This window comes from Patagioenas fasciata, chromosome 1, assembly GCF_037038585.1.
Source record: "Patagioenas fasciata isolate bPatFas1 chromosome 1, bPatFas1.hap1, whole genome shotgun sequence".
NCBI lineage: Eukaryota > Metazoa > Chordata > Aves > Columbiformes > Columbidae > Patagioenas > Patagioenas fasciata.
This window is the reverse complement of record NC_092520.1, coordinates 69,131,989-69,153,389: the sequence shown is the minus strand read 5'-3', so window position 1 is coordinate 69,153,389 and position 21,401 is coordinate 69,131,989. Positions and strand designations below refer to the sequence as shown.

General features: G+C 41.5%; 1 protein-coding gene across 2 annotated transcripts in view; it reads right to left on the bottom strand.

The window, feature by feature from the left end:
• Positions 1-237: 237 nt before the first annotated feature.
• LONRF2 (LON peptidase N-terminal domain and ring finger 2) overlaps positions 238-21,401 on the bottom strand; it is a 37,020-nt gene continuing 15,856 nt past the window's right edge. The window contains exons 2-12 of one of the 2 annotated variants that reach the window (XM_065829466.2): positions 20,172-20,290; positions 16,911-17,033; positions 15,756-15,917; positions 14,736-14,961; positions 12,622-12,718; positions 12,138-12,252; positions 11,344-11,465; positions 10,371-10,529; positions 7,240-7,402; positions 5,097-5,246; positions 238-4,116 (exon numbers count right to left, since the gene is read on the bottom strand). In XM_065829466.2, coding sequence (XP_065685538.1) covers positions 3,958-4,116; positions 5,097-5,246; positions 7,240-7,402; positions 10,371-10,529; positions 11,344-11,465; positions 12,138-12,252; positions 12,622-12,718; positions 14,736-14,961; positions 15,756-15,917; positions 16,911-17,033; positions 20,172-20,290 — 1,595 coding nt within the window. In that variant the 3' untranslated portion in view covers positions 238-3,957. The remainder of the gene's footprint in view (positions 4,117-5,096; positions 5,247-7,239; positions 7,403-10,370; positions 10,530-11,343; positions 11,466-12,137; positions 12,253-12,621; positions 12,719-14,735; positions 14,962-15,755; positions 15,918-16,910; positions 17,034-20,171; positions 20,291-21,401) is intronic. The other variant, XR_011738994.1, reaches the window with a different exon arrangement.

Below are 21,401 nucleotides of genomic sequence, written 5' to 3'. Positions count from 1 at the left end.
AACCTTTGCCATGGAACCTATGAACCCCAACATCTAACCACTGGCTCCTGGGATAATATTTGCTTCTTAAAACTTGTGATTTCAATTCTCACCCCCTGGGCTCCTGTCAGGGAAATCAAACCACCATCACCCTTCCAACAGCAGCCCATGGGCAGCTTGTTTCTGTTCAGGTTATTTACCACAGCTCCAGCTCTCAGCCCTCACAGAGCAATAAAGCTTTCTCATAAACTCACGCTCTTATAAATTCAATCTGTTTTATTCCAAATATCACATAAATTAAATACATTTTCCATGAATATTGCAAATATACATGAAATGAACATTGCAATTTTTAAAAAAAGTTTTGGCTTTGCTTATGCAACAAGAAGTGCCAAATGTGGTTAGAACATGAACTTCTCCTGTATTTACTAGATACAAAAAGGTGCAGATTAATAATTTATATTTATACATATGTACACACTCCATTTCATAACTAACTTTAAAACAGTAAAAAATGGTTTCAAGTTTATCTACATTAAACATACTCATTTAAATCTGGTCAGAAGCCCCAGATAAGAGTTGATACAATCATTTCACAACTGCAAAATTAAGGCGCTACCAAAATACCAGTTCCACTAGTGTAAAATGTAATAGGAATAGAGAGTGTACAGCTTTCTATTTATCAATTTAAAAGTGGACTGGAGAATGAGGAAAAAGGAGCAGTAAGAAACATGACAAGATCTACAGGTTAGAAGTACAAAGAGATCTCGATGACTATCAAATGAACATATTAAAATACAGTAGATAAAAGGCCTCAGTGGCAAACAATTAGTATGCTTCTGAAAGACAAAAAAAGGTTAAAATATATATATCATTTTGTAGCTTGAAGCTTTACAGGTGAACAACAGGTGTAGAGGTAGAGGGATTTTTTTTTTATTTTTATTTTTTTTTTTTTAATTTTGGCCTCTTTATGATGTATAAAGAAGGGCCACATTCACCACAGTGAAAAGACTCATCATATATCCCAGCATCCTTGCTTGGACGGCAAGCAAGAGAAGTGTAATGAGCTAGAAAGGCAACGAATCCTGTCTGTCTCTTCCAGGAGCTCAGCTCCAATGCTTCCACATGTACCTTGACAACAAGTTACACCTAAGCGTAGATCAGTTGTAACGCAGACATCTCCTCTAGAGAGAAATGAGATAGCTAGCTTTTCCCATGAGGTACTACTGGATGCCGTAGAGATTATATGGCAGAGATAATTTGGTAACAATGAAATTGGTACTTTCCCTTAGAAAGCAAGTACCACAGGGCAGTGGTGATTTTTTATTTGTTTATTAAAGCTTTGCTATTCGATCAGCATTCAACATTTTGGAAGAAATGTCCACTTTGGGTTGCTCATCTGATTATTTGCATCCATACACAGACAACTCCTGTGTTGTTATCATTAATCTAAAACATCAGTCACCGAAATATTCACGAACTGCTTTAAACCTTGACTAAAAAAAAATCCCTCTACAGTTCAGCTTTCTCTTAGATAACTATCACTCTATTAATTATGAACACTTTCATGTAAAATGTGTCTTTACACATTACAGAACAGCAGTAAACAACCTCTCTTGCTCCATAGGGTTTCCTCTCAGAAGTACCTCAAAAGTAGGTATCTTGAAAAATCACTTTTGCAAAGAATAATATTCACATTGGTTACTGAGGCAAAGCCAAGAAGACACTAACTAGCACCTTGATTTTTTTTATTTTTTTTTTTAAACACACTCCTCTAGGTAAAATTAAGCACACATAAGATCAGGGACCAGCAATATACAAATAGCATCAACGTCCCCTTGCAGCTAAACTAGTAATACTCAGAACTACACCAGACACACGAAGGAGCGAGATGAGTCTAGAAGAAATACACAGCATGGAAAGGGGCAGGAAGAACAGGAAGCTGAACAGATAGGATTGCGAGACCAAACACAGTCCGTCTTCTGGTCTGAGAATTAGTTTGCGAACCACCCTTGGGTGGCTCTGCTGACAGTGGGCTGAACACCTACTGACTTCTGACATTTCCTCCCCCTTGTATAGCACAATTCCTTTTTATCCTTCAGTGACTTCATCTTCAAATCCGGGAGGAAATGCATTCAACTTGAATTTTGAGTATTTTGGTGATGGTAGCAGAACTTGCAGAAGGCTACTATAGAGGTTATGACATCATTGGTTGTAAGTTATGCACTTCACAATTCAGAGAATATACTTACAAACTATTTAAATAGAAAAGGCGTGTTCAAGGTAGAGGCAGTTACAGTACATTCAGGGTATGTTACAGAAACCATTTGTGGTAGCCATTTGCTGAAAGGAAAAACCTCTGTATTTTTGTTTCCCAGACCACACAGGTTATGACTACAATACCCAAAGAGAGCAGGTAATATATCTTAATCACTGCATTTTAATGCAGTCTTCTTCCAGAACTCATGTGCAAATTGGAAAAAAAAGTTTAAATACATCTTCATTGACAAATAAGGACGAAAAAACTGAAAAAAGAAACCAGGCACTTTGACCATTTAGGTAAACAGCCATTTCTTCTTACCAGACTTCTGCACAGGAACAAGTCTTTACATTGGTCTTGCTATGCTTGCAGCATGTGGAGATTCAAGTCAACTTTTTTTTCCTGTTGGTAGTATCAGTTCTACTTAAAGGAAACTATGCCAATTGAATTGGTAACACTGTTAGTTATTTCATTGGCAGATGAGCAAATATTGATCATTTGACTGACAAGCAATCAATTCAATAGCTATCAAAGTTAGGTATTAACAAAAACATTACATAAAAAAATAATCAAAAAGACAAATGAAGGTTAACACCTGAATTAAGCTTGCATTGAGACTTGCCTTTGAAGATTCAGTTTGTGCCTCCTTTCACGGTGTTATTGTGGACTCCATTCCATCCCATACAGTAACTGGTACTAAACTACAATACTTTTGGTTTGAAAGACGTTCAGTTGAGATCCCTCCAACGTAATGGCAGGTTGGCGAGACGCTGCAGGCACGAGGGAGAGGGAAACCTCCCCACGTTCCATCCTCACCGGTTCCAAGTGCAGAACAGGCGTTCGGAGAAAACCGCAGCACACCGCTCTCGGACGTGGGGTAAAATCGGTATTTCACAGCAGAGTTTATCATACTTTAGGGAGCTGGTCTGATTTGACTTTAGTGATAAGATCAGCTAGGATTACTTTTTCTTTCCGAATAAACCAAAGTACACCTTTCCGAACATTTTGTACATATTCAATCTGCTACAACACATAAATCACAACACGAGGGATTACCTAAGGCTACTAAATAGTGTACTTATTCAGTAGCTATTATTCTTTCAGACCAACATCCTCAGATGCCTTGACCACAAATGGCTTATTTTTTCTTTTCCTCACAGACGGCTATTTCCTGAAAAGAGAGAGATGTGGGTGTATGACAGACTGCCTACCCATTCATTAACAGAGTGTACTGTTGGTTTTAGTCTTCATGCATACTTCTGCCAGGCAGCGTGACACCTCTGCTGTTCACTACCTTCAAGAAAGTCTAGGAAACACCTTTTCAATCCACTGTCCAGTTTCCTTTTCCTACTAAGTGGAAATCCAAATCACATGCAGGCCAATGGTGCTACTCTAGTACTTAACTCTCTTGCAGGCTAAAACATCAACTCTATTGTAGTACTTCAAAGCAACTATCCACATCCATCAGCTATGCTCCAACTGTAGCACAGCTTTGTAGAGGCTCAGATTTCATCAGGAAAACAGGAGAGAGTGCAAAGTTTGGTGAACACCCACGATAACAAACTGATGCAATCGACGGACGCTGGACGCAGTCAGAAAGGGCTGTTCCTTTTTGAAGAAATCTTTAAAAAACAAAACACAACCCCTCCCCCTCCGTCCTCCCCCAGAACAACCTGTTGTGAGATATTTTTGGTGCCCACTCACAACTGAAGTCCATGTTATCTGGGTCTCTTGCGAGTCACAAATATCAATACGCGTCTGATGGCGATAAGACGATCTTTAAGGGAGGTCATAGCCAATATCGCCAACTGAGCTTTGTTTTCCAGAGGCAACACTGCCAAGAGCCACCAGTACCAGGCAGGACCACTGGGGTTGCTCTGAAAAAGGATGGAAAAGACATACAATCATGTATTCACCAGCACTGCCCCATGAAGACCACCACCTTCCCTCCCAACTCCCATTTGCTAAGAAAAATCACCATAAAACCAAGAGTTCACACAGCAACTAAACACTATTTTAGGTGCCCTCCTTGTATATATGCACCATTAAGACTGACCTCTTCAGGTATCAGCTTACATGGATATATTGTTTTCCATTGATTGTTTTCCATGCTTCATGCTAACAGATCAACATTGGCTGTCAGGGAATAAACTGCCTTATCTTATTGAATTATTTGGTACACCACTTCTCATAGAACTTGTTTAGAAATTGCTCATGCAGAATTTGTTTAGTATAAGTTTGCTTAGCATAACTTCTGCAAGCTGTGAACTTTTGAACTTTCTGCTTTGTTAAGCAAAAAAGGTCTCACAAAGGTTCAAGCTAGAAGATAAAGGGAGCTGTGTCCCTGGAGATAAGTAAATGAACAGAATGGTCTCTAAAAGAAGACCAGAAAGAGAAGAATGTTTTGGTTATTGCCAGAACTCCAGCTGCAGATGCAAAATAGCAACTGAAGGTCGGGACTTTGATTGACAGCCCGCCTGATGAAAAGATTCAATGAAGAACGTGGAGACCCAAGACTCTAATTTTGCAATTGGCCCTGAGTGACATGAGGGGGGTGGTAGGCTTGGATTGTGGGTTTATAATTGCCTGAGGTTATCTTTATCTGACATCCCTCTCCAGGAGGCACCCAGCTTGAGCTGCTCTATGCTGTACCTTGTGAAATAATTATTTAAAAAGAATTTCTGGAACCTATGCCTGAGCTTCTGCTGCAGGAAACCTAGGGAAGAGAAACTTCCTTAACATTGGGTCAATAGAAGAGCTTAGAACGCACAAATACATAGCAAAAACCTGTCAAAAAAGAGTCTTGTGTAAAAATTGCATACAGAAAAAGGATTAATAAGTAGGAATGTTTTATTACCTGTGGCTCTGGCTCTTTTCCTGGCATGGACCCAAAATGATTCAGAATCTGTACTTTCATATTGTCTTTAAGAGAAGTAAACCAGGCAACAGCTTGATCATAAACTGAGTCATGAAGGCGGACGAGTTCTTCATATTCCGGTCCTTCAACCTTATTGTTAAAAGAAGGGAGAAGGAACAAAACAGGTTTGATACCGTGGAGCCCATATGCTTCCCCAGAAGCAAGCGAAGCAAAATAATGCAGTCACTACCACTGTTCAAATGTCCTTATCTAAGCAAACTGTACCCAACTCTCAGATTGCAAACTTGTGATGCTGGAGTCTTTCTACCCTCCCCTAGGTATTCTTAAGTGACATTTCTTGGAGCAGCTACTGCCTTGTTAATATCCATCCCTAAATGCTGGCACAACAGAAGAATCTGCTCTCTAATCCCAGGACATTAATAATCTCAAACCTACAACCTCGAGCCCCTGTCACAGAAGAATCTCTGAACATTGGTATATCATCTGACAAAAGAAACACCACCACCACCAAGCACAGAGACAGGGGGTCTATGGCATTTAGAGCTCAGCAGAATTTTATTCAGCTGTTAAGGCCATGGTAGGACAGCCAAGGAGGAAGAGGAGGAGGGAAGATACCCAAGCAGGGAGGAAGAAGGGAAAGCAGATGCTTTCCCAGTACCAGGAACAGCCATGAAAAAAGACCCTCACTGAGGCAAAGCATGCTTTAGTTGCACAGGGCAGACTATCAGCCATTAGGGAAAAGAAAAAGCAGAAGCAAAACTCACTACAAATTCGTGACTTGGGTTTTTGTTTGGTGGGTTGTGTGTATTTGTTTTCTTAATTTTTTATTTGGTTGGTTGGTTGGTTGGGGGTTTTGGTTTTCCTATTTTTTGTTTGGTTGTTTGTTTGGGGTTGGGTTTTTCCCCCTGTAATCTCTACACACCAATGGTCTGATTCATCTGTGCTACTCAGATGCACATTTGAGGTAGCTGCTCTGGATGCCTTTCAGAGCTGAGAAGAAACAGCTCTAGATGGCAATTAATCTCATCTTCAGGTATGTATCTAAGAGCAGATAAAATAGACAGCTTTAGATTAAGATTTCTCACCATCAGATAGAACATGAACAAAGTAAATCTCGCTTTAATTATGAAGGGGTGGGTCTCTGGCACCATGTACAAACAATGCCTGGATACCTGCAACCCACCATCTCTCACTGGGGATTTAAACATGGCAGAGCCCTCACTCTGAGCAGACTGCCCACTCTGACCCTTTGCAGGGGGAGGAATCTCCACACAATTTGCCTTTCCTGCCCTGGCAAACAGCTGCATCATGCTGCACAGATCAGAAAAGACTTTACAGACTTGTGCTTCAACTATGAGAGCACACTGAAGGGCTATATGACTAGACTGGACTTCATCAATTGGCATGAGATTACTGCTAAACTCAATGTTAAGAGAGAGCAGGGTTTTATAGACATGCTCTAAAGATGATTCAGGAAGCCATCATTAAGCATGACCAAAAATCCACCCTTTGGCCAATACCCATCACAAGCACCTCACTTTTGTTAAGAGGACTTGTTTTTATAAACTACTCCTCTCTCCGCATTTCTCAGCTCTCAGCCAGCTCTGATGGATGCTTATGTAGGCATGGTTGACTACATCTCACTAAGATCTCATTTTAAGAACAGACTCCCGTATTTGTTTGAGGACCTGTTCTGTAAACCAGAGTCTGGAGCTCATATGAAGTCTGGCAACTGCCTGGTCAGTGTTAGAAGGAGAATAGTCAGTTATCTAAACAACAGGGGCATGCGTTCCTAGAAGGGTTTCAAGTCCATACCAGTTTTAAAACATTACCCTGACCTCACCTACACATCATGACAGACCTCCAGCACCTGAGTCTCAGAAGCTACTTTGAGATCCATGAAGGGAGTGCAACACTTCAAGCAGAGATAATTAGAAGGGCAGAAAGGAAGAGAGGGAAGGAAGAGACAAGGTTTGTTCCATGGTTTTCAAAATAGAGCTTTAGTATTTATAATGATACTGGTTTAAAAATAAGGCAAATCTAGCTTGAAATGCAACAAGGAAAGGCTATTTAAGTGAATCCAGCAATACATGGGTATGAATAACTTTGCACCATAGATCACCTTTTTATCTTCAAGATACTCGATGTTTGCTGTGTTATATCCATCTCGCTGGCCATGGCTTAAGACCCTAAAACGACGGACACCAACTGTATCAACAACTGAGCGCCCATCAGGAAAAAACTTTACGTCCCTGATCTCTAATATACAGCCATGATCTGCAAATCTGAAATGACAGAAGGGCATAAAAGTGGAAGTCATCAACAAGTGTTTATACACATCAGGACAAATACTGGGCCTAATTCACCACTTTTTATTTGAAAGAAGATCCTGCTTTGGTGACAATACATTTCTGCGTATTCACATAAGCCACACAACCCCCACCCTTTCTGCCTTCCCTCAGAGGTCCAGGGTAGCACCGTTTTTCAGATTGTAAATATTAAGGGGTGTGGGGGAGGGAGGGTTGGGAAAAGACAAGAGACTAAACTGGAGCACATTTCATGCTGGGAGTTGCCAGCTGTTGGAGACAAATTCACCTGGTTTGCAGAGAACACAAGATGAGTAAAGATACCATAAGGAAATCTAGAAACTGAGGAACAAATGCAGGGCTGGGAAGACTATCCCCATGCTCCAAGGTGTAAACAGAGGATTACAGGCTTTAGAAGGAAAAGGCTCCTATATAGCAAGATTCTTCTTGCACTTGCACGCTTTAAGTTTAAAGAAAAAGTCCCACAAAATACAAAAAAGCAAAAAACTTTTATAAAAGCACATTTGTATCTGTTACATTTAAAATAAGTATGGGGTTTAATCACATCCTGCAAATGAGCATGCAATAAAATTTTACCCAACGTTACCAGGCTCACCTGCTCAACATTTGTGCAGCAATGAGTCAAAATGACTCTTCACCAGGATGTATTCACCTGCCAGCATTTGCAGCTCTGTACCTCAGCCTACCGCTAACCAGGACAATGCACTGTATAGCCAGTCTCAAGACATCAAATCCCTGCAGGGTCTGATAAATGTTTCATCAAGGAAAACCTTGTTTAACCAGGGCTTGGCCATTTCTTATATCAGAGTGAGGAAGAAACAGGGACGCTGTGGGGAAATGAGTTCTGTTTCTACTCTACAAGAAATCATGGTTTTGGGAGGGGAAAGAAAAAGCCAACCACTGTGAACAACCATTCTCTCACATTCATCGTACAAAATAACCTGAGGAAGAACAAGAAGAGAACAGCTGCACACAGCTAAACCCTGGTGCTCTATAATAGGATTATAAGCAAGTTTATTATAGCAATATTAGACTAAACGCTATTTAAACCGCTACCCAACAATTATTTATATTAAGGATTTTAGTGACATTCATACCAAGTTTAGAGATTGATGTGTAAGTGATGGAGGTTTTTTGTCATTCTTTGAAAAGTCTCCTGGACAGAAAGAGACTTTAATCAAACGAGGACAAGAAAGCACCTAGAGACGGGTATAAAATGTACTGACACATTAGAAGTTTATAAGCAATAATTCTGCCAGTTTTAATTTGCAGTGGAGAAATAAAACGGAGCAAGGTAATAAACTGAACATGTCTTGGCACTGTGTTTTTCAAAGGAGGTATGAATCTCAGCCTTCCACATTCATGTCTTAGTAGAGGAGGCAAAACAAGTTTCCCCACTTTTTCTATTCCCACTTGATTTTGCAATTTTTGAATAAACAGAAGACATTCTTTACTTGTGGAAGAAGCTACAACAGCCTGCCAGGTGTCTACAGATGCGGGCCTCCTGCACATCAGCCTTTAAGTTAAAATACCATGCTTTAAAAGTTTAATTATTTCAGTAAATCAAAACAGACAAGACATAAAATCTAACCATACTGGCTGCATTTTAAAATATTGTTTATGACACTACTTAATAAATCAATTCTTATGGTTTTGGAATTGTAGACCCTTGGCCCTCCGTATTAGACCTGAGTACAAACATGTTCGGCTCCTCCATAAGCTTTGACAGATGCAAGGGGAGTTATCACTCATGTCCTAGGGCCATTTTTTCCTCACTCTTACAACTACGTGCTTCCAGAAAAGTTGGTAAGAGGCCTGGAAGGGACTGTTGACCCATCAGCTGCTGTTGGGAGCCTGAACTCCACCGAGTGCAGCATTAACAGAAGGTCAAATGGATGCTGTAGTATCGCCTTTATTCTGACTGCCACCCTACCATCCAGTCTGGGAGGAAAAAAAAATAAAATAAAATAAACACTGAACTGGACAAGGAAAGGCTGCCAAGTCCCTGTATGAGTGCCCTCCTCTCATCTCCAGTGATGATCACCTACAAAAATGCTGCTCATGAGGATACCTGTCTAATGTGTACTTAAAAATTCCTACACTGGTCACCCATGCTACAGTCTGCATCACTCCAATGCATCTTCTGAAGTCAGTAAGTACGTATTACACCTTGTAAGGCAGACTTTTCTTAAGATCACCTTATTTTTTCCCCACAAGCATCTTCTTATCCCCTTCACCTAAGAAACTGTTATCTATACAGGAGTTCAAACCCTGAAGGTTTTCATCTAATGATTAGTATTCAGTCACCGCACAGGCAGGCAGAAACACACCGGTGTCAGAATTCACAAAAATGAATTAAAGGTAACATCAAGTACAAAGACAATGTAACACACTCACTGCAGATAGTTTAGACATTGCAAAACAGCAGTAAAGACGAACATCAAAATTAAACGTTCAGCAGCAGAACAGGCTTCTCAGACAAGGGTATACTGTGTCTCTTTCAAATGATATTACCTATGCAGGAAAACTACGCAAGGTTTGGATTTTATTTTTAATATTATTTTTGTCTTTTATAACTGAGCAGACAAAGGAGCAGCCTCATACAGACAGTCAGTTTTCACAAGAACAAACAGACCAGAAAGCTTTTCAACCACGCAGACAATTAAATGCTATTTTTGGAGCCTGGAGTAGCAGGATGAGTTGTAGTCTTGCTATCCATCCAACAGGGGAGCAATAAACATTACGTCTTTGTGTCAAAAGGAATGTTTAATATATGGAACAAAAAAGCCAGACACTTCTTTACTGGTTTGTACAGGACTTGGAAGGAACCACAGTGGTTTGGGGAGACAAGTATAGTGTGCTGTACTACTCCACTAGCATCACAACAGCTTCTGCAACACAAAACATCCTCAGCTCATCTCCTTACCCTTTTAATTCGTCAGCTAAGCACATGCCAAACTGCTTGGTACCAGTTTCCATGCATCTTCTTATCATTAGACGATAACGAGGTTCAAAGACATGGAGTGGGCAAGGGATGGTAGGGAAGGCCATGGTACATACGAAGATGGGAACATCTTTATTCAAACTGTAAGATAATTGTTAAAAAAAAATCAGTTTTTTTCTGGGTACTGCTTTATTCAGCATAAGCCCCTAATATGACACTGAGTCCAGTGGTTTCTTTAGACTCATTCTTTGCAAACATACATCTGGTCAAAGTTTCTCATTTTTATAAGATAAACATATTTCAGGACTCTTTCTGTTAGTACATTAAAGAAACAATCCCTCTAATCTACTTTCATAGAGGAAAAGTCAGGAAAAAATAGCCAGTTTTTCAAATGTGTGTGTATCAATAGTTAAATACAAGTAGTAAGATTTCGGTGATAACTTTTTATAGTAATATAGCACTTAATAACCAACCATGTTCAAAGCAAGGTGGTAGAGAATTCCAAAGCACAGTAAAGCTCTTAAATTTTGAAGAAACTCACTAATCCTCATAGTATTTTTTAAGGCTTAACTGCATGTTTTATTTTTCTTTTTAGCAGAGTTGTAGTGCAAGATCCAGAAGTCACTGACAACAGTGAGCCCTTGAACTTTTCCTGACCTGAAGTATAACCCATTTATAATTAGACTTCATCTCCCAGAAAACCCCCATTGTAACTTTTAAAGCTATTACATTGTTTCAGAGGAAAAAGCAATTAACTTTATTTTAAGAATATTGTTGTGCCTCTCCACCATCTGAGCATATTGTTTGTTTATCTGCAACAAACATGTCAAAAATACAAAACATCTGGCGCATTCATTTAGAAATTCATTCCTTTTGTGCATTTTCATAAGCACATAAAGCTTCGAGTAATTTACATTAAAAATACATTTTTGTCAGTAGTAAAATGAGAGCCTACTTTGATAATTCCTTCATTTCTTCCTCATAAACTTTCTTCCTTTCAGATAATTCCTCTGGCAAGTAACGGACTATCAGTTCTTCAGTAAGGACGGTCTTCTTGTAAGTTCTGCTTGCCAGAAACTGCAAGGAAGAGTCAACTCCTAAGTCTGATGATGAGAAGTCATTAAGCATCTCTTCCTCCCAATCCATTTCCTTTCCTAAGGCTAAACAGCACATTAGCTCAGGACCGTATTGACCCCTCCTCCTTTCCAGTCTTCAGGTATCAGAACTTGCACTTTAGGATACAAAGTTCGCTCCACTGCCCTTTCAACTACGGTCTTTTTTTTTGGCAAAAGTTGTACTACCACCAAGAAAAGGCAGAAGATTTGCAGAAGATTCATCCATTATTTTCACCTAGAGCTGCGAGGTTACTGCTCCCCAAAAAGTACTCCAAGACATGTTATGTCTGCTGGAGCAGAGGTTTTGACCAAGGAGCAACCATTCCTCATTCACTACAGGTAGAGACACAGACTGAAGAGATGGTAGGAACAGGAGTATGGATGGGAGTCCCCAGGCAGGAGCCTGATTGTGATACTGGAAGCCTCTATTCCTTTAAGCACCAACAAACCCCACTTGTCTTCCAAGGAATGACACAAATATATCCTGGAGAAAATGAGGTCTGTGCACAGCCTGATGCTGTGGGTACTACTGTGTTGTTCTGGTCTGCGAGTAGAGCACAGAAACCCCCCACATACATGCTTTCAGAAGAACACAGCTTTGTATTTTTGTTAATTAGGGCAAGGACATACTTACTTCTGACAGTTTTTCTTTGCAGAGTGGGCAATGTGGATTATGGTCAAGGCAACGCTCAAGGCATTTGAGGCAAAAGGTGTGTCCACAGGGAGTGGTTACAGGTTCGTAGAACAACCTTAACATGAGAACACAGAGCAGAAAAGCTAAGCTGCCAACATAAACAATGCAGATTCCCAAACTATAGAAAGGAGTAATTAGACCTAGCCACTTCTTCCTTTCCTGCTTCTGGGTGAATCACAGGTGACAGTTTTATCTAAGGATATAAAAAACGTTTCCGTTTCTAGAAGTGGTAAACAATGGACAAAACCACATATAATGGAGAAAACATCATCTGTAAAGATTCACGAGATGCAAGGTTCAGGAAAAAGGAACAGAGTAAAGATTTAGACATTCTTTGGCAGGTTTGCATTCTGACACCATGAAAACTCTTTTTCAGAAGCTAGAAAGGCTTTCCAATCTTAATCCCAGGTCAATGCAGTCGTACCTCATGCAGAGGGAACACTCAAAGTCCGATGCATCCACCAGAGTTGTTGGTACCTCTCCTGAAGTGAGGATGCCATTTTCAGGTAAAGCCTCTGCATCTAAGTATAGTTAAGAAGATGATTACAGTAAATATTTAAGCATTACTGCAGTTTAAGATGCTGTTCAAGTTGTTTTTCCATAAAGAATCTAATTTATCTCTTTTCTTTTTTGAAGTTTTGTTCCAAATAAACATACTTTCCTTTTAAGTTTTACAGTTTCTGGCAGGACATCTTCTGGAGAGCAGAAGATGACATCTATGGCCAGAGAAAGCACTTTAGAGCTGAATACTCATTATTTGCTTTTCCAAAAATGGTTGGGTTTTTTTTAAGTCTAGTTTTTACAATACTCTGTTATTGCTTTCCCACCACCATCACCACTCCCACATCAGCCAGGCCAGATGTTTAAAGTACATTAAGTCCAGAATTGAATTTGTTTACAGTCAAACTATTTCATCAGTGTTTATTATAGATTTCTCAGCGGGGGAAATTTTTCTTACAAGTATTAAAAAAAGCTTATACTCTTCTGGAATACACTGCTGTGGAAACCCTGTGTTTCAGACAGCTGGAAGTTTAAGGAGTATGGGAGTTGCGCTAGCTAATACTGATTTCACTAGCTCAGCACCCTGCAAACAGAGACAAAACAACTCTCTTAAAATTCTGCCCACCCTAATTTTCAGGGCTGGTGTGTATCCCTGTAGTTTACACGCTTAGAGGGTACAGGTTTCAACAGCAGCAAACTTCACAGAGCAGCATTTAAGCTCAAGAGCTATCAGCTCAAGCTTCTTGTGACATTTCTATAAGCTGATTTGGCACCTTTTTTTTTTTTTTACAATCTGCATCTTTGTTACTCAGTGAGAGTTGCAAGAGAGCTACAAATGCTGCCTCCATGTCCTTCTCATTAACCAAATTCTTGACTGTTAAAAAACAAATGCTCAGCTTTTTATGTCAAGTTAAAACACGAGGATGTTTTGTTAAAGGATAACCTAAGCTCAGCATCTGGTTCATCTCAAGCACAGATGGGACAGGGGAGAGGGCATGGGTGTTGTGGGGCCTAGAAAGAAAAACAGCATTATCTTCAACCTACATCTCACACATTAGCATTTACTAATAGCCAGAACCTAACTGTGATAATTCTGCAAACAGTAACACAGCACCAGGATCTAGCACAGACCAGAAATTAATGGTTAGGGGTAAAATGCGATCTCTGGCCTCCGCTGTGAAGATACAGGCGGGTCAGATTTCACAATCTATTTACTGAGTCTGCAGTTCACAGACCAGTACAGGGTTTTTTCCCTTCACAGCAACGTGACCAGGAACTGGCCATACACCGAACATTTGCAGAGGCGGCAGACAGACAGCAGCACTTGACTTTTCATATTTCAAGGCAAAAGTCGGATCTGTCAAGGTGGCATGGGTTGTTTGTTTTTTTCTCTTAAGCAAAAAAATGCACACGAGTACAGCAGCATTTTCAAAGTCCCTTTTAACTGATTATTTCACTACTCAGTGCAATATATTGCCTTCAACATTCTTAACCCAGAATACTAAAACCACTTTGGAGGTCTTTGTTAGAAGCCTGAGAAGCATAGCAATTGTAAGCACAGCTATCAAGTGACAGAGGACTGGGGGGCTTATTACCCTTCAAAAGGTTTCTTTGTTTGCCTGGAAAATTTCATGTAAAGATGCATGTGACTGCTTCTGATGCCAGTTAAAGATTAGTTTCCAGGCTTACCACCATCTTTCCTTCATATAGAAAGATAATTAAGTTCAGCTATACTGCTGAAACCTAGAAAATGGAAATGGCACCAGCAACACAAAGACTAAACTGTTAGTGGATTACACTTTAGAAATAGCCCATTCGAGAAAATAAAACACAGAATTCACCAAATGAATCAAAACTGCTCTGGCACAAGGTAAATAGGCTGTTACAGCAGAAACAGACACACCAGAAAACAAAATATTATTCCAGTCCTTGTACAGAATGTATCACTGAAACCTATAGCAAGGGAGGAGGAAAAAAGTGGTTTATCATTTTTAAGTATGTGCAAGAGAAAACCCCTTTTTAAGCCACAATACAAACCTTTTTTAGGAATCTTACTGGGGACATCCAAGCTTTGTAAATCCCTCATATCACTGGACAGCTTTCTTTTTAAGCCAGCTCCAGGTAAACTGGAGAGAATAGCTCCCAAAGACTTCTTGTTATCTTCAAAATACAGATCCAGAACATGATGGGAAACAGGAGAATCAGTGCTTCTAAATACATCAGATTCTTGGGACGGGGTTTTTGTTAACCTGAACACAGTATCCTAAAAAATTTAAGAACAGTTATATGCAGCATGAGACAATTTTGCTTTGTTTCTTTCCTATAAGTTGTATACACCAACAATAGATCAATGAGCTTAATAAGGGAGAAAGGTCCACATCAAACAAGGCCACTCTTCAGCTGCATGAAATAGGGCCACTTCCCTCCTTACTGCTCCTGTCTCTGGAAATTATGTTCCTGTCACACTAAAATCCTGAGTGGAAAAAAATGCCCACAAATGTAATTGATCCCCACATTAAGGCACCACATTGAAACTCTTTCTTTAGAAAACAATCTCTGCAGCCTTTCAGTACTTAGAAGTAGCCTATAAGGAAGATGGGGACAGACTTTTTAGCAGGGCCTGTTGTGACAGGACAAGGGGTGATGGTTTTAAACTAAAGGAGGGGAGATTCAGGCCAGATATGAGGAAGAAATTTTTTACAGTGAGGGTGGTGAAACACTGGCCCAGGTTGCCCAGAGAGGTGGGAGATGCCCCATCCCTGGAGACATTCCAGGCCAGGCTGGACGGGGCTCTGAGCAACCTGATCTAGTTGAAGATGTCCCTGCTCATTGCAGGGGGTTGGTCCAGATGACCTTTGAAGCTCCCTTCCAACCCAAACTATTCTGTGACTCTTCTGAGGGAGTACACACCAACAAGAGATCCAACAGCAACAGAGAAAACAGGCTTACCATGAAAGTAAGTGTGCACATGAGTGCCAACAAAGACAATGTCACACAGATCAGACAGATCCTCCTGTTACTTTTTGGTATTTTTATGTTGAAAGCTTTTGACTTTACCTTAGAGGGCCCAGCAACAGAGCTATCTTCCACAGCTGACTGTGTGTTTATGCTACTCAGAAATGCAGGTTTCAATCTTGTATGGGACGTACGACTAGAGAAAGGTGCAGTTAGACTATCATGCACATTTTCAAAGGCTGGGAAAAACATCTCGCACATTATCTAGTCAATTAGAAAGAGAAAAAAAAAAAAAGAAAAATAGTAATTACAACAGAGATAATTATCTTTGTATGAACACAGATACACAAACTTCATAGCTTCTGGATGCCAAGAAGCTTGCAACGATCAGTATACCCTGCATTCCCCAGTGCTCACAGAAACCTGGCTGGCAGTCCCATCACCACCACAGACACATCCCAGGGTGCTCTTCTGATGTCCACCTCCCTTCCCAAAGGTCTCTGCTCCCCAGGACCACCAGGCCTGGAAATCTGTTGCATTCCTCTCCTGTCTCCACTCTGACCCTCAGACCCCTACCTCCAGAAGTCTTCAGATCATGTTTTCCAACCAAAATCAGTTAATGGAGATGTGTTTCAGCTCTCCTCACGCTCTGCATCCATCTGCTCTACCCTCAAGCAGAATCCACCCCCAGCCAAAAGCTGTGTAGAACCTGTTCCCCCTTTCATGAGTCTCCACCAAGCACCTTGCCAAATGCCCATTTCTTTTCTGTAAAAGCTGCCTGTATGGACTGTCACAGAGAACCTGACAATGGCTGGTTAGCAGCGTGTCTCCTTAAGGGAAGTCATACAAACCGCTACAAAGACAGGACTTTTCCAGGACAGGGCAGTATACATTTCCCTGTCCCAACCCTCAACCACTTCCCACGTAAAAGTGGTTTTCTGATGGGCACTGAAATTAGGGGCCTCGAGCCTATGAAATCCAGCTGATATAATGCAAGTATAATCTACAAACAGCACTGGCCAGACCTATAGATTTGCAGTGGAATCCAAAAAAATATATAATTACTCTGGTTGAGGCATCAACAAAACCCCAGAGGTGTCTCACACAGCATAACACTAATAAGGTTTATTGGAGAATCTACTGAATCAAATTATCCTTTGGTTGTTTACTATCACTTGAAATAACAAGAATTTTACTTAGCTGGAGAGGCAAGAGCAGCATGATGGCCAAGAAGCAGCCAGGAAATATATTTTATACCTTTTGGGCTTCTTTTTTCATTGAGCTCCATTCAGGATTTAAGGCAACACAATAGAGAAATTCCTTCAATGCTTCCTCAGTCCTTTCCAATCCAGAAAGAGCTTTTGCTTTCACATAGTGGCCCTGTTCACACAAAGGAAACACACAAACCTAGAGATCATTTCCGAAGTGGCAGCAAGACACCAGCATACAAACTTCTGCAGGTGAAGAATAACACACTTTTTGGATAACAAATTTTTTTATCCACAAGACTACAGGAAAGTCAGTTCCTTTTGCTGAAAGATAATCCCCCAGGAACCCACTGCTACATCAGCCCTGGCCAAAGCCACCGCTCCTTTCCTCAGGGGGCACTTGATGGAGAATGAGGAGAACAGTTTCACATACCAGTAACGAAGCTGCATGGGAAAGGCAGTGGCATGGGGCAGGCTGGAGGTGGCACATGAGGGAACAAAAGATTTTAGTTTCAGGGCACACTCACTTCTGCTGAGTGTCTTACAAGGACAGAGATGATTTTTCACCTAATTTGGCTAGATAAGACCAACAACATTATGAATTTAGAGCAACTTGCCAATAATTAACCTGAAACCTTTTAGCCTATCCTACCTTTCCCACATCCTAGAGTAACACATCCATGGCCAACAGGTATGGCAGTCAGCTTGGGGACAAGTCCTACCTCACTTGTTACTAGTAGCAAGGGAGGAATGCCTCATCTCTGAATTTTCCCATGGATTTCATTTTGCAGTTCAAATCTGACTATGGAAATTACTTCCTAAACGATGAAAAGAAACTAAGTGTACATTTAAACATTTGTCTCTTGCTTATTAGACAGAAGTGTGTTCTGCAAGTCCACCTCTGAGCCACATGAATGCCCCTAGGCTGTGCTCAAAGTACAATTTCACTAGTACAAGAGACTACTGTAGGTTATATAAGCAGATATACTTTTCTATTCTTCATACTAATGCAAAAAAATCCATTATCACGTTATCTTCCTGAGCAGGCACTTCCCTCACTCTTTTAATATAGCCCTTCAAGCTGAGACACATTACGATCTTCACCTTTCTACTATTGGGAAGAAGGAGGCTCGTACCAAAAGAAAGTAATGGGCATTGTGTAGGACAGGTTAATTAACATATGTCATTTGGTGACCTGAACAAGAAGTCTCAGTACACACCAATTTGTCAAGGTGAAATACATTTTTCTTTTCCTGATTACAGTAAGAAGAGACGAACGTGAGGCCTGACCCTGACCTTATCTTGACACTTGCACAGCCTCTGTAAAACCTTTTTAAAGAGGTCGTGATCAACCTGACATCACTGCCAAGACTACTCCACTGTAGTGGGGAGGCTACAAGGTTGTTTGGCCTCATCCTCTGGGGCCACAAAAGCAATTTCCTCATCCAAGCTGCAGGGGAGGACTGAGCTGTTCCTAGGGACAAAATACCTACAGATGCAAAACAGAACTTCAGCCCAGGGACCAGAGGCCCCTACATGGCAGAGACCACTGCTGCCACCTTCCTTTTCCTATTTTCAAACAGCCGTGACAGGCATCAGACTGAAGGGTGAGGTCTAGGCAGGACCTTGTGTAGCAGGCAGGATCCAGGCAGGAGGGCATCTGTTCCCATCTACCACACAAAAGTAGAACTGGAAACTTGCCCCTGCCCCAGAGAGTCCAAGCACCTGGATTTCATAGCAACTGAACAGAAACAAACTTGTCTATTGCTCTAATAACTATGATGAACCCAGGAGCTTCACCCAGTTAACTCAGCAAGCCAGTACATTTCATTTATCAATAAGACAAAAGGTACTGGTAGGTGAACGCTTGCCTCTCAGGAGTTACTCCCAGAATGAGCTTAACTTTATGGTCTATTTTTAAACATTTTTTTTAACTACACAGCAGACGTTTGAGCTAATCTCTGCCACTGGATGAGATGTTGCAAGATACAAAAAGCAGATGCCCAGAATTCTTGGAGAACATGGATTCTGAATCAGTACAGCTTACATGGAAGTTCTCAAACACACACGCAAGCACAAGTGAAATGTGTCTTCTGTGACACTGCCAGTTATGCCGCAATGACAGATTTCATTTTCAATTAGCATTCTTCAGAGATGTGATTAACGAAATCTTTTCCACCTACGACTGACATGCATCACATTTCCATGGAATCAAGGCAAACAGAGAAGACACTTCAAGAAAACATCTGAATGTGCGTAATTCATCTTTCTCCTTCTGCACAGAAACCCAGCCAACGCCACCCGAGATGGATTCCTTACTTGAAGAGAAATTATTCTAGACAGAAAAGCAAACTGGAGGCGGGGGAAGGTTATGAACTGCCTTCAAACAAAAGCAGTTTTAATGGGTGACAAGACAGCCTTCAGAGACAAGCACCTACCTTGCCAAAAACTAGGTGCTTCAGGCAGCACCTCTCTGCTCACCCTTCACCAACTGGAAACAGAGCGCTAGTTGCAATCCCTGTGCAGAGGCAGGCAGATAACGGGTACATGCAACCCCTTCCTTAGTCTGCCTTCTCCAGGTAGCACCCAGGGGTTTTATCTGCCCAAAACTGTGCTGCAGTTTCACCCCTTAAGGGTGAGGAACTGATTGAAGGTGTAACCTAAGGTGAGGTGAACCTTCAGACACCCAGTGTACCCTCAAGCAGCCAGCAGCAACAACAGGCACCACATGCTTTTTCCCTTTTCTCTCTCGTAATACTATTTCTGGTGCTTGCTTCAGACTACCTGCGACCAGTGCTCCTTGTAGCATCTCCTTGTGTTACAAGAATAAAACACAACCCCCTCTATGAATCACCATGACGCAGGTAGGCATCAGAGATATGAACTCTTAGTATTAAAGGGGAGGGAAATCCTGAAATACAATCTTAGCTACTCATGAGAAGACAAAGTGGACAGCAGGTCAGCAAAGCTACCCACTGCCTGGGACGTACCATCCCACAAAGGGAACCACAGGGCCATCCCAGGCTGCTGGAGCCTTAGGGACCTGATTCTGCCACCAAGCTGCAGCACTAGCCCTAACACAAGCACAAACAAAACCACATCACCATCTGCCCACCCCCGAAATCCCACTGTCTGGAAACACACTAAGGACTTTCCAAGACCTGTCCTACGAAGAACTTAGCTTTCGGTAGATATTTCCAGCCACAATGTTCTTCCAAGAATGCCCTCAGCAGCCCTATCCCCACCACAGAGAGAAGCCCTGAGAATAAGCAGTTTCCATTTTGGTCTTTATAACACACAAGCACCGTACCGCAGGCCAGTGGGGTTTGCTTCGGCAGAGGACCTCTGCGTCGTGGAGAGCTTGTTGGTAGTTTTTCATCGACGTACAGAGTTCTGCTCGTTGTGCTATGAGTGAACATTTGCAGGAGGCTGGAAAACAAAAAATGTTACAAGGATCTCCATTACAAAAAGCACTAGGATGTGTTAAATACAGTAATCTAATTTCCAGCCAGAGTAATCTAAAAAGCATTGCTGCACAAAGGTTACATTTATATTCTTCTGTAACTGAAATAAGGCAATTCCTTCCTTTTTTCCTTTCCAAAATACACTCCTCTCAGCCTGGAAGCAACCTCTGCATTTTATCTAGCAGGACAGATTTCATATTTATATACGGGATGCCACCTGCTCCTTCCCCCACCTTGCTTACAGGACACTTTAAGCAAAAATTAAAAAAAAAAAAAAAGCCCCAAGAGTTTCTCCATGCTACGTGGCTTTGCTTGAAAACAATAAATCACCAATGCAGGACTTCAGCTAAAACATTCCTGTAAGCCGCTCATTAAGAAAAATGCGAGCAGCCTTCACATTTCACATCCATTTTCCGCCCTCAGGGCAGGCAAACCTCTCATGACCACAGACACTGCCTCAGTACCAACACATTCATGAACCGTTCAGTTTGCGTGGATTACAAACACCTCAAGCATCATTACTCCGTCCTTTCCTAAGGTCTCTATAACACATTTTAAGATTGAAATCTAGCTCCAACAGAAAATTTCACAGAACCATAGATCCATGCTCAGCTTGTCCACCAGGAACTCCCAAGTCTTTTCTGCAGAGCTGCTGTCTAGCCCAGCCCGTCCTGTTGCACAGGGTTATTCCGTCCCAGGCACACTTGCCTTTGAAGTTAGGCAAGTCTGGCTAGTCCATGCCCCAGGCTGTTGGTCTGAACAGCAGCCCTGCCCTCCAGCACATCAACCGCTTCTTTCTCCCCCAGCATGGTGTCACAGAAACCAGGTGACAGTGAGCTCTGCCCACTCATGGAGGCTGTTAATAAGGTGTTGAACTGTGTCAGCCCCATCACCCACATCCAAGCAAGGCCACTGGCAGCCATCCACCAAGCAGTCCTCCACCATTCACCACCACACTACTCTCTCCCCATACCCTCAGTGGTCCAGCCAGTTCTCTACCCACCCCACCTCTACCTCACCAGCCTGGCCAGGAGGATGTTACGGCAGGCTGCACCAGAAGCCTTGAAAAGAAACAA